At 34.8% G+C, this 13,654-nt stretch overlaps 1 protein-coding gene across 18 annotated transcripts in view; it reads left to right on the top strand.

The window, feature by feature from the left end:
- Window positions 1-13,654, top strand: part of LOC144449101 (RNA-binding protein Musashi homolog 2-like) — a 125,558-nt gene that overhangs the window by 28,683 nt on the left and 83,221 nt on the right. For all 18 annotated transcript variants that reach the window (XM_078139546.1, XM_078139559.1, XM_078139554.1 and 15 more), the window contains exon 7: window positions 12,808-12,856. In XM_078139546.1, the coding sequence (XP_077995672.1) occupies window positions 12,808-12,856 (49 nt within the window). The remainder of the gene's footprint in view (window positions 1-12,807; window positions 12,857-13,654) is intronic.

Below are 13,654 nucleotides of genomic sequence, written 5' to 3'. Positions count from 1 at the left end.
AAAAATGAAAGTTAAAATTATCAGCAGCCCACAAGTATTTGGTTGTGAAGCCCCCCGTAATGTGGTTTACCTAATCCTATTCACAACAACTAGTAATAACAGCTCAGTTGTGAATCCCTCTAAAGGCAAATGGAATTTTGTTTTTTGGCATGCCCTCTTTAGCTTCAATCGGCTGCAGATAACATAGATTTGGTATTGGAATGTTTAAGTGGTGTAACACTAGCCTCTGCTAACTGTAAGCGGTAACTTGAGTACGTAAAGAGTAAGATGAAAATCTCATTTTAGAAGAATTTAAGTGCAAAAGTAAATAGGTTTCTATTAGAAACTCTAACAAATCACTGTGTTTTCTATTTAAGTTCAGAGTCTAATTTTACTGAAGTGAAATACCATTATATATTGGTACAATTAATTCTAGTGTAGAGATAACAGTCCAAAGATGTATTTACCAGTGTGAATATTCATTTTCAGTGTGCATACTCAAGTCCTCTTGACAGGCCTCCCAAAACACAATTCACTATTTTTTCTAATTATTACTTTCTAAATGCGTGAATAGGAAATCATTTTTATCCATTTGTGTGTAATTTACCAACTGCATAGAAATTATTTGCGAGCTGTTCCCGGTCCTGCTAATAGGTCAATAGGGGTCAAAACCAATTTGAAGTTGAAATGAGGAAACGTGAGTGTGGGAAATTTTCTTGTACACGAATACTGGAAATATAGCGTATTCACACATGCATTATGTATTAGGGTCTTACAAAATTCAAGACTCCTGGATGCAAATAGTGGCAGTTATGTCAGCGAATGGCTTTCACTTCCTCACTGTGAAAGTACACATGTACTCAGAACTTGTCAAATGGGATGAGGAAAGTGTCACTGAATTTCAAGTCACACAAGTCAAATGAGATTTACCATGTCAAAGTTACTCAGCCAATCACAACTTTGCTGTCAAAGTTACTTAGCCAATAAAGTTTTCCATTTTCAAAATGAAGACAACATCATGGCAAAGTGCCCAATCACAGCTTTGCTGCAAAAGTTAGTTTTTTTTCCATTTCAAAGATAGTGATGACATCAAAGCTCTACCAATCAGAAATTTGCTGTTAAACATACTTATCTAATTATGTTTTCCATTTTCAATATGATTACAATACCAAATCTACTCGGCCAATCAGAGCTTTTCCAGAGTCAAAATCACAAAGTCAAAGGCCAGTGACAAGTGAAATGAAAATGATAACAAATGAGAGACAATCAACAGTGCAGAGGTTGGAAGATGTCTACAGATGCCCGCACATCTCTGACTCCTTTCGTGTCCAAAAATGTAATGGTTGTCCTGGTCAAATTTGTTGCAATTAAAGAAATTTCTGCGTATTTGACAGCTTTAGTGCTACCAGTACTTTCTAGTCTTCTGACAGCAAAGGCAAACAGTGTTAAAATAATCCACTACTTGCATTACCATATGCAATTTCATTTAATTTACATGTGAAAAATCTGAACACATCTACATCAAGATGTGATGAATTTACTTTGACTGTTGCAATACCAATATGAATAATAAGATTGAAAGCTATCACTGAGGTTGTGGTGTCTTGTGTCACTTTGGGTTTTGTGTGTTTTCCCCTTCATATCAGTGGCACTCAGTCAGTATGTACAATGTATTCAATGTGTGATAAATTGAACTATCACAAATGTATCATGTTTATGTATCATAAGGGTATTAATTATGATCATATTACTACAGTTTGTGAAGTATGTATGGGTATATGATTTATCATCACCAGGTGATAGTATAGTCAGCTTGGTGTTAGGTTTCCCCGATAACATCAGGTGATAATGTTTGGCACGGAATATTCACTACACACTTGGAATACTCATGAGTACTGGTGCACAATTTCTCTCTTAATTTCTCCACCAATCTTTATCAGTTTCTATGTCCCTTTCTCTCATTGGTCAGTTTCTATGTCTCTTTTTCCCCATTGGCCAGTTTCTAGTCCCTTTCTCTCATTGGCCAGTTTCTATGTCCACTTTTCTCATTGCGATTGGTTGAATAGTTGTTTGTTGCAATAACATGTACACAATATTGCTGCCATTCTAGTCATTACTGGTCTAGAAACAATGTCTTACAGTATTTTCTAATGCTCTTCGTGGAACAAAAAAATAACTTAGTTACATGCACTCAACTCAACTACTGTACAGAAGAGTGGCAAAGTGCAAAACATGGAAAACGGAAATTGTTAGCAAGTAATCTGGAACGTTGTCACATTAGAACATAACATATGATATACAATCATATAGAATACAATATGTTGTAACATGGATAGATTTCAATATTACAGCTACTAGTATATGAAAACATTACATCCTGTTGACAAAAGAAATAGTAAAGTTGTAAAAAAAATGTGCAAATATCAGTGTCGAGGTAAAACAGTAATAGTCATTCAGAAACAGAGTTGATATTACTGTACCTGCTTTCTGAAAAAGCAAAGAATGTTACAATCTGTGTGGACAGTATGGTATAAGTCTTAAAAAGGTACAGAATAATTTCTACCCATATGGTCAGTGTGACATTCATATACTAAATATCAACATTTTTATTATATTTTATCATTTCTGTATTTCATATTTGTATTACATGTAAAGCTGCACTAGCAGACGTTCTACATGTTTATATTAGGGGTCAATTTTATCTAGATGTCGTACAGCAATAGATTGAAATTGTGATTGCATTGGAGGCACTGATTTTTGGTTGTGGACCCCAAAATCAATTTGATCGGTGTTATTGCACCTTATTATGTATGCAGGTATACAAATACATTTACCCATAGATAATTCAATACTATTCAGGGTGTACATTATTATGAGTAAGTTATTATCTCACAAAACAGTTACAGCAGCTAATACAGCTTCAAAGTTTGGATTCACCTTCATGTGTATGATGACCAGACTATAGTGTATTCAAATTACAGCAGTTGTCAAAGTATTCAGTTTGGATTCACTAACATGATGACCAAACTATAGTGTATTCAAATTACAGCAGTTGTCAAAGTATTCAGTTTGGATTCACCTACATGATGACCAGACTATAGTGTATTCAAATTACAGCAGTTGTCAAAGTATTCAGTTTGGATTCACCTACATGATGACCAGACTGTAGTGTATTCAAATTACAGCAGTTGTCAAAGTATTCAGTTTGGATTCACCTACATGATGACCAGACTATAGTGTATTCAAATTACAGCAGTTGTCAAAGTATTCAGTTTGGATTCACCTACATGATGACCAAACTATAGTGTATTCAAATTACAGCAGTTGTCAAAGTATTCAGTTTGGATTCACCTACATGATGACCAGACTATAGTGTATTCAAATTACAGCAGTTGTCAAAGTATTCAACATTATGCTCATACTTGATAAATATTGTAGACCACCAGGATATCCTATTCTGTTATACTATGTGATAAATTTGAGGGTTACCGTGGTAACTCATTTATCAATGTTTCAAAGACTGAAAGGTCATTTGATTATTTAAGTCCATGTTAGAAAGAAATACTCATGTTCTTGGTTTCCATGGTAATTAATGTTTCATTAGTACCAGCACATGTCAGTGAGATATTTGTTCATAAGCCCAGAACAATGTACCTTTTAATTATTAAAATTTATATTTCCTATGTTGTATTATGTATTGTTGTCCATTGTTGGCGTTTGTTGCAGATGACTGCATTTACTTTCATTAATACCATGGCTTAATTAAAGGAGATTGACAATTTCATGATCTGAATTCAGTCTTCATATTCTAAATTGATCTTTTTATGTTCTATGGCTTTTCAAAGCTTATTAAATTGGTGATAATAAATTTTCATGTACTTAATAAACAGTCATAAAATATGTATGCTTTGATGGCCCCCTGTGACAGTGATACTCAAATGTTTGGATGCTTGGATTTCAATTTTTTTTCCTGAATTTTTTTTCCACTTTCGTTGCTTTGGATGTATTGGTATGTAGTAATAATTGGCAGCTGGGGAAATATGTTTATTTGAAATATTGATATATATTTGTGATGTATATTTCTTTTTGTGTCCTAATGTAAATTTCTTTGTATACATTATTAATATTAATGGACAAAATTGAACCTGACTATGGAGATGTTTTATGATCAATATGGTAAAGGAATGAAAATCATGTATGTACTGCTTGTATGGTCATCTTGCATAATTGGAGTTGAGATGTGAATAATACATAAACAAACAGATGATGATGATGTCGCAAGTGAATATACCCAAACAAAGGAGGGATTTATACATTTATGAAATACATAACCAGTATGAATCATCAATTAACCACAGTAAAAAATCTTGAAATGATATCCAATTTTGTGTTGACATTATGTGTTTTAAAGGTTAGATAAATACAATGATGGATCAGCAATTTGTCACCTGGACGTACGTATTGGTGAAGGTTTCACTCCCTGCCAGGCCTTCTCAGAATAGCTGTGGAATTTTACAATAGCTTCAGGGATGAAGAATATAACCATGTGCTGATTTTATTGTCGATGGATTTCATATTCTGATTTTATTTTTGCACGTAATAGCCTGATTGTCAATTGTAATCACTTGGGGGAGATAGGGAGAATAGACTTGTCAATTGGTTTTGGTATTTTTGTGCCAGCCCTAAGGTCCCCTTGTACAATCAGGTCATGACGATCAGACAAACAGAAATCCATCAAAAAAGGGCTCTCTACAGTAATTCAGACAGACAGCTTTACAGCAGCCCGAATGGTTTCATTACAGTAAAAAGATGTATCATAGCTGCAAGCGATAGAAATCTCTATGCGAAACCTTAATAGAGACACCACTTCATCCGTTGAGTAAAACCCTAATAAAATTATATGTCTATGTTCTCATATTTCTTGTGAAGTCAACAACGTAAAATTAGTGTTATTGCCTGGAGTGGAGTTAGGATGCTGAGTGGGACAGGGGTAATAACTCAACGGAGTGGGTGCTTTTCATAATAATGAAATGGACATGGGAAATCGATGTTTTCAAGCTTGCTTCTTCACTCTCATGATGCATCAATATGAAAACCAGGGGAACCTGAAGATGCTATTGAAATGAGATGTAAATTAGACCTCTGAATGACCCTTGACCTCGATGACCTTTCTTTGGTGATATTGACAGGAGTTGCAACTGTCAATCATCTATATACGAGCTCAAACAAAATGTCATCTTGACTGAAATAAAGACATGTGGTGATATAATTTTCTTCTTCTTGCAAATCAATCCTAAATTTAATCACAGTAAGTGACAGAATCTAAAAGTAGGGCCATGTTTGTAGTTTGTGTCAAGGATCTACAATTTTCCGCAAAATGTCACTGAACTCAGCACAGGTATAGGAAAACTGATCCTGAGTCTGTAGGTGTTTTGTTTCATGCGCCAACTTGACACACGTTACGGGTCACTTGTCAGTTTGCCATTACCCACGGAGTAAATAAGGCCTTTTCTGCTTTGACGAGACAATTTGTAGTTTTATCCTCCATTTGGCAGTAGCTAGGACATGAATGTATAAATGTGGTCAGCGTCTCTGAGGGGACTGTATGTCTTGACTGATGGTGAGAGAGGGCAAAGAGCAATGTATTATCAATGGAGATGGAATTACTCTGTCACACTTTCTGTGACTCACACAGTTCAGAAATCATTTTACTTTCTGATTTGTATGTACTTCAAAAGGTCTAATCAAGGAAATACTTGGTTTTTATGACTACCCCATTCGTATTACAGTAATCAATTTACTTTATTTGATACATACAATCTTTTTCCTTTTGTTATATTTCATTCATTTGTTTGAGGGATAAGAACTCAATATAAAACTGAGTGAGGGCTATATACACTGGCCTTGCTGGCACCGCCTTAGGATGTAAGGCATATTTTAATTGGCTTATGCTAAGATTAGTAGCCCAATCAAAAATAAGCTTTTATTTTGTATGTGGTATGCAATACAGCTGATAGTAGTCCCCAACAGCTAGATTTAAGAGAAAATGTGTAACACACGTATATATATTTATCTGAATGGGAGATAATTGGATGTTCTTTAATTGCAGACTTTTTGGTCCGCCTGTCTTATCTGAGTTTGAAAATGTGAAATATGAGGTTAACACAAACCTTAGTTTAATGTATTGAATTTATGGCCTGGTTGTTTCTGTAACTATAAATTGGAAAACAGAACGACATTAAAGTTGCATTTCAATATGTAAAAGTGACTTTACTTGATAACACGTTTTACTACATTTCAATAGGTAAAAGTGACTTTACTTGATAACACATGTTTTAGCTGTGTTAAGTCTGATACATTTGTGTAGGAAATGCCTAATTATAACCTGCTAACATTGTTATATGGTGGTTACCACAGTAATTGATTTACAGATAGGGTACATATATTCTTGCTGTGTATGTAGCAATAACCTTGAATTATTGGTAGTATATCGGTAGTATCTTAGAAGTTAAAGTTTTCCTGTACCGTCTTGGGTTTTATACACCAACAACCTTAAATTGTTGAAAGTTACCTGTACCATCTTGGGGTTATGAAATATACCAGTAACCATAAATTGTATTTAAAGTAGTATATACAAGTTACTGTCTGATAGTATACCATCTGCAGGGAGGTCATCATATTCATTAATACAGAGACTTGAGTATCTGGCTTAACAATGGCGTTTGCTTAGTACTAGTAATGTTGAGGCAGACAGCCTAGCAAATCTCTGGCCGACCTGTTTGTATTTATATGCTTGTCTAGGGTTCATGGAGATAGAGCTACAAGAAGTAGTATAGCTGGTTGTTAGTGTGTCATTGGTTCATGGAAGTAGAATAGCTGGTTGTGTACGTGTTCAAATAATGTCACATCTATGAAGGCCTTCATTTCCACTCTCACTACAAGTGTCATAAAATTTAATAACACCTGAGTACTAAATCACAGTACAGATTTTTATAGCTAATTCACAATTGCTAAACCTTGTCTTTATACTATGCATGCAGTGCATGACATACTTTTCTATGTGTACTCAAGAAATATAAAACGGCTGTTTTTCTGTGTCTTTGTATTTTGTTGGCTCGATTTGAGATGCATTTTTCAGAATTTTTTTGTATATCCTGAAATGTTTTCTTCACCTTTTTACACGGTAACTTGTGGGCTCTCATCGGGATCTAGATATTGTAATATATTGGAATTGGTTTGTTAAAATGTATTTTTAAGAAAAGGCGGGAATATTATGCAAATGAGCAGAACCCATGTGTCTGTCAGCCAACCTTGGATTTGGCATTGATAGATGATGAACCAACCTAAAGTATAAATGCACTCATTGTTACCAATGTAATCTTACATAGATTGAAGACAAGCAATTTGAGACATGATTGTCTGTGAATACAAAATAGACCAGCACAACGTTCTGTCTTTTTGTAGGTTTGTATTCATACTGATATAGTTGACGTGACTTATAGAGTTTGAAATATTGGAGTACTGTTGAATAAATAAAGACTTCAACACACCACCACCACCCCCACCCCCACCACCACCACCACCCCCACCCCCACCACCACCAACACCAACAACAACAACAACAACACTACCACCACCACCACCACCAACAACAACAACAACAACAACAACAACAACAACAACAACATTAATTAATAAATATGCCTATGTGAGTTGAAAAACTTAATGATTATTGCCAATATGAGATGGAAAGGAAACAATAGTTGTGCTGTAAACTCATTGCTAACAACTTTATTTTCTTAAACTTGTGAAAGTTTATGGTGCCATCTCATACATAGGAACTGATTAAAATGAAACATTAAGACAGTTCAATGTCAATTTCACAGTAGATAGGTCCTGTAACACATGCAAGGAACTTGTCTATGGTCTAATTCAGCAGTATAAGTGTACTCATTATAGAAGTTATTACATCATCAAGGTTACATTCCAGACTTATTATCAACACATCCCCTATCGGGTTTCAAGGTTTCTAAAATACATGACCAGCACATCCGTTACAACTGCCTATAAAGTTAAACTTACCTACAACTGTAGAGTATCAATGAAGTTAAAATTTATTTCTTCCAAGGTTAATTTCTTTCTCAAGATAAGTAAAAGTTCTGGTTATGATGTTTTATAGGTGTGTGATTGCATCTCATGGTTTCAGCTGGTGTTGCATGCAGAGTATGCTTGTTACTAGCCAAGAGATTGGGCTATTTGGTTCCTAATAATGTCATTCTGTATTTGAGCCAGTATATTGAACCAGGACTTGGCTATTTGGTTGTTGATGTCTTTCTATATTTGAGCCAGTCTATTGAGCCAGGACTTGGCTATTTGGTTTGTTGATGTCTTTCTGTTTTTGAGCCAGTACATCGATTGAGCCAGGACTTGGCTATTTGGTTTGTTGATGTCTTTCTGTTTTTGAGCCAGTACATCGATTGAGCCAGGACTTGGCTATTTGATTTGTTGATGTCTTTCTGTTTTTGAGCCAGTGTGTTGATCGAGCCAGGACTTGGCTATTTGGTTTGACAATGTCATAAGTACATTCTGTTCAGCCAGGTCGCCAAGTCTCTAGGCTATATGTTGGTAGGAGTGACCCAGCTTTCAAAATTGTAGTTAAATAATTATTCAATAAAAGATATTTACAGTAAAATGATCCAAACCAGCCTTGTTGAGGTGTAGATTTCATACCTACAGTTCTACAATAACTGTATTACTCAACTCAGATGTCTAGTAGGTAATATCTACATCAAATTTCAATGTAACACTGAGGCATTGCTGGCTGGTGATTTACAAATAAAAAGCAACTCAGGTTTTAATACAGATGTGAATCATGTTGTCATCTTGGGTTCAGTATCAATATCTTCAATTTGCAAATGTCTTTAGAAAATCAACTTTGTGAATTACAATTGGACTACTTCAAAGCACAGCGACATCTTATTTGAAAATCTTGTCTAAGTTCATCAAAAGAGATAAAGATGGCCTTTAAGTCATAGATAACAGGGAAGATGTAAAAGTATAAATATTGGAACAACACTTGATGTATGTTTTTGATTTTGATCTCCTTCCAGTCAGAATTGCTTGAAATACATAATAGTCTATATCAATCATATCATATCATAATTGCTCACTGAAGTAAACCATTTCATATCAAATTGTTCATGAATTATGCAAAATGCTCAGATATGCTGCTGTGTGTATAGCAGGAATATAAGAACTGATGTCTGACTAGACTGGGCTTGCATTGGGTAAAAAGCTAAAAGCTAACATTCAGCCAGGGCTTGCAGTAACATCTAACTAGCAGTTCTAACTTCTAGCAACTGAGATCAGATGCCAGCACCATACCAGACTGCTATCAATTGGCAGGTAATAAACATCTGACCAACATGTGCTAGCAGTTGGAAGAACTGATGCCAGCATCAGTGTTAAGTGTTAACACTGGGCTGGTACTAGAACCTCACCAGTATGTGCTAGTAACTAGAAGAATTGATGCCTGTACCTGGGCCAAATGTTAACACCAGACTAGCAAATCAGAAAGGAGTGTGTGGGCTGCACTGTGTTTAATAAATGAATATCTTGCTATCAATCATAGTTATTCATCAAGTAAAGCATCAAATCTCAATTCTTATTATGAATTATGAAATAAAGCTTTTATGCATAGAACAGAATGTTGTAAACATCTGGGTGATGAGTGTTGGACCTTAGTCTGACCAGATGTCCTTGTAGTAGCTACCCTACTAGGATTGTTGATGTCTAGCGAACTCATTACTGAGCCATCTTGACATACTTGTGGATTCCCTTGCCATTTAGCAGTGTAGTCCACAAGCCTTGGTTTAAACAAATACAGGGTAGTGGTTACACTATCCAAATAAACTCAAGTTAGTCTGATTAAGGTGATGAAAATCTATGGCTGTCTGTTTTGCTCCATCACCACCAGGGGGTTTCACCTCTCTCCCCATGCCATTGAAGGTATAGGATTTTAAGTAGCACGCTGTGGTACTCCAAAGAAACTTTCTTGTTTATAGGGAAGGGGAAATTGTTAATCAACTTCAGTAAAAATTGAAAGTACTTGCATAGAAGAGAAACTTGGTAATTGTATCGTGACTTAGTGTAACATGGAATGGAAAGGTGTGGATTACAATCGTTTAATAGGATAGGTGTGTATGATTTGAAAACATATTGCAATGTGTGCTGTGGTATTGTTAGTAAAATCTAGCTATAATTTATACAAAAATGTTACTTGAAAATTACGAAATTTGGAGGATAATCATAATAATATGAAACATTTACTAAGCCTGATATGAATGTTTAACATGTATAGCCAAGTATAGTGTTGTATTTTTACACAGTACGTATTTAGTCTTGTGTGCTGTGTCAGTAGTGCTTCACCACCATTGGCACTTTTATGATATGCAATTCACTCGCTTTGAATCATAATTCCATGATCTGAACTACAACTGATTGGGACAAATTTTTCTCTGTACATGTCTCAAAGATGATTTGATTTTATTGTTGATAAATCCAGACATAAAAAGACTGGTGAAGTGAGAGTAATAAAAGTTGATAATATTTAACATTAAAAGTTATCATAAAAATAGACCATATGACCTAGCTAATAGTAAAAATGATGGTGAAAAATATTGACATGTACATGAACCCTCTGAAAAATGAAGTCCTATGCATATTTTTCAAAATGAGTATTTTGTTATGGTGATGATGAAATTGTAAATTGTACATTGTAAAGATGAAAGGTCACTTAGTGCATTCATTGAACATGCTAAAATATGTTCCTTCAGTGCTGTCCTTTGAAATGGTATAATAGAATGGTGTGAGAAGTGTTGGAGCTGTATGTCATCCCTACCTAATGGTCTGGCAGTGGTGTCATTTTGTGAAATTGCTGTGTTTCAACCACTGTGACCTGGTTTGAGTGTGAATGTGGATGAATATGTGAAAATAAAAGATGAGGAGTCCAGTTCTATAATGAATATTATCAAGTCATCACTACAAACTGTGGTATTAGTATGAAATACAGCTACTACTAAGGCACCTCGTATTTTTTTTACTTAAGTTGGTGGTATATTATTATCCAGGAGGAGAAACCTGGGGAAGAAAGATAAATGTCAAATGTATCTGTAACTTTGGTGCAGTGCTGAGTGGAATGTTGTTTAGAAATTTTATAAGCTTAATGAATGATGCTGGGAAATTTGATGAGTAGTATGGAATTGGGAGTTCTGTGATATGTCCAGCCACAAAGTATACATGTTATAGAATGGAATTCTGTGATATGTCCAGCCACAAAGTATACACGTTATAGAATGGAATTCTGTGATATGTCTGTCTTCCAAACCATACATGTAACATACTTCAACATACACATACCACATTCTTCATGTGTCATTTTGGTCACTTTCTGTGGTGAGAAACTGCCAAACAACATCAGAGTTTTTCCTATTCTACTGACTCAGAGTTATAATTTAGAAATGCTCTCAAGGTCGTGAACTGTTTTTGAATAATTAATTTCAGGATGAAGACTTTTTGAAATTTGTCCACAAGTGGTGACACTGTTGTTCACAAACAATTTTGTATTACATAAATTCCTAAAACAACTTTCTAATTGTTAATATTGTGGTCAGTTTTATTTCACTTTTCAAATGTCTGTGTAACATGTTGGTAGCTGTCAGCACTGAAAGAAGGGAAAGTGAATCTTGAAACGACAGACCTGTATTGCCATTGAATACAATAGGGTCTGGCTGTGTATTTATCAATGTGTCCTCTTTGAAGATGTTTATAATCTGTTTGTTGGTAATGGAGCAGGCTTATTTGGAAGCCATTCTTATCAAAATTAGCTCTTTAGTTTGCCAGAGCTTAAGTGGTTTTAGTAGACAAAAGAATTTTGTATATAGCAACCAGATTATGCAAAGTAATGAGATGATGGGTTTTGTATGAAAGAATGTAAACTTTACATAGTGGTCTCATAGGAGAAAGCCCATACTGTTGTTTGGCCAGTAAACCACATGTTGCTGGAAAGGTCTACAAATCGTCATGTTTGAATCATTCTGTGTCCATCAAACTGTTTGAGGAAGAAGTCTGTCTTGACGTAATCTTTTAATGTGACAAGAATTTATTTAAGGCATGCTTAAATTAGACTTTTTGTTATATTGACAGTAATGCTAATGTATAACAAAGAAACCGACTACAAATCAATACAAGGTATAATACACTCCGCAAGCATTTTAATAAAGACGAACACAGGTCACGTTCTCATTTCTCTCATTACAAGCCATTTTGTTTTCTTATTTCCCCCCAATTTATTTTGTCTGAATTTCAAATCTGAAGAAAAATCGACTAATATAGAAGACAGTTCAAGTCCTTGTAAATAGTTATGTTATACGGCAAAATGTATGATGCCTTGATTTCAATAAATTATAAAATCTAGAGTTTGGAAGAGTGAAAGTTAGTTTGATCAAATGCAAAATACATTATTTAGTTGTTAATCAATATGCTGAAGTTTTATGTCTGTCAGAAGAAAGCATTGAAATGTCAATAAATTTCTACCAATTTTTCCATTGGCATGTTTTCGTTTTGTTGAAATAAAATGCATCCAAATCAGATTCCTTCTCCTGTCAAACAAATAGAAAAAAAATACATTTATGTAATTAGCTGTAACTTTTCAATCTTTCTGCAAATTTTATGTATTTGATGTCATTTGAGTTGAAATTGGATTCTTGTAGTAATTATGTATAGGTCTTTTTACTAACAAATGTAATTTTTTGTGTTTTATCTACACAGGTAGAAGATGCACAGCTTATGTTTGACAAACAGACAAACAGGCATAGAGGTATGTAGATTCAATTAATACAAATATTGCACACATTGTCATACATCATTCCTCCCTTGAAAATATGGCCGTCTATTTCCCTGAATGGTTTCATATCATCCATATCTGAAATGTATTAAATGTTCACAGCACGAAGTGTATGTTTTGTAACAGAAAAGTGCATCACTTTTTTGGTTATTATAAAGAGATGGGTGATGAAAGATGGCTGTATTTGCATACATATATACACATGTAGATAGAGATTCAGTTGAATTCAACTACTTCTCTTTTTGCATGTGATGAAAAGCTGATTTATGAAATTAACAGAGAAAAGACAAAAAAATGGACTAATTGAGATCAGTGTGATATCCCGGAAATGACTGCTAATGTGATGGAATTTGCAGTGATTTCCGCTAATGTCAATCCCTGTACAACCCACTCATCCCTGAGTACAACATTCCGGTATACTTTCAGGGACAAGGGATTGAATGAAATGACGACGCCAGGAATTCCTGTAGGGCTTTCCCTCCGACAATCTGCAGTGTAAGTGTGTGGTTGCCATCTCTTGGTACACACCATTACACAAATTTGATTGTCATATATACTCATTTACATAACAATATGATATATTGTTATGTAAATGTGATTCTGACCTCTTAATGAGATACAAGGGGCCACTACTCTGTGAAGGGATTTATCTGGTGGTGAGGTCACACTGTGACCTTTTCAAGTTGTGGTTTTCCCATCATGATATTATTATGCTCATTAAGTGATTTGGTAGCATTATATGATGAGAGAACCTAGGTCAGATACATCACA

The sequence above is a fragment of the Glandiceps talaboti genome, chromosome 18 (assembly GCF_964340395.1).
Source record: "Glandiceps talaboti chromosome 18, keGlaTala1.1, whole genome shotgun sequence".
NCBI classification, from domain to species: Eukaryota; Metazoa; Hemichordata; class Enteropneusta; family Spengelidae; genus Glandiceps; species Glandiceps talaboti.
Note: the sequence above shows the minus strand (reverse complement) of the source record. Positions and strands in the feature narration are given on the sequence as shown.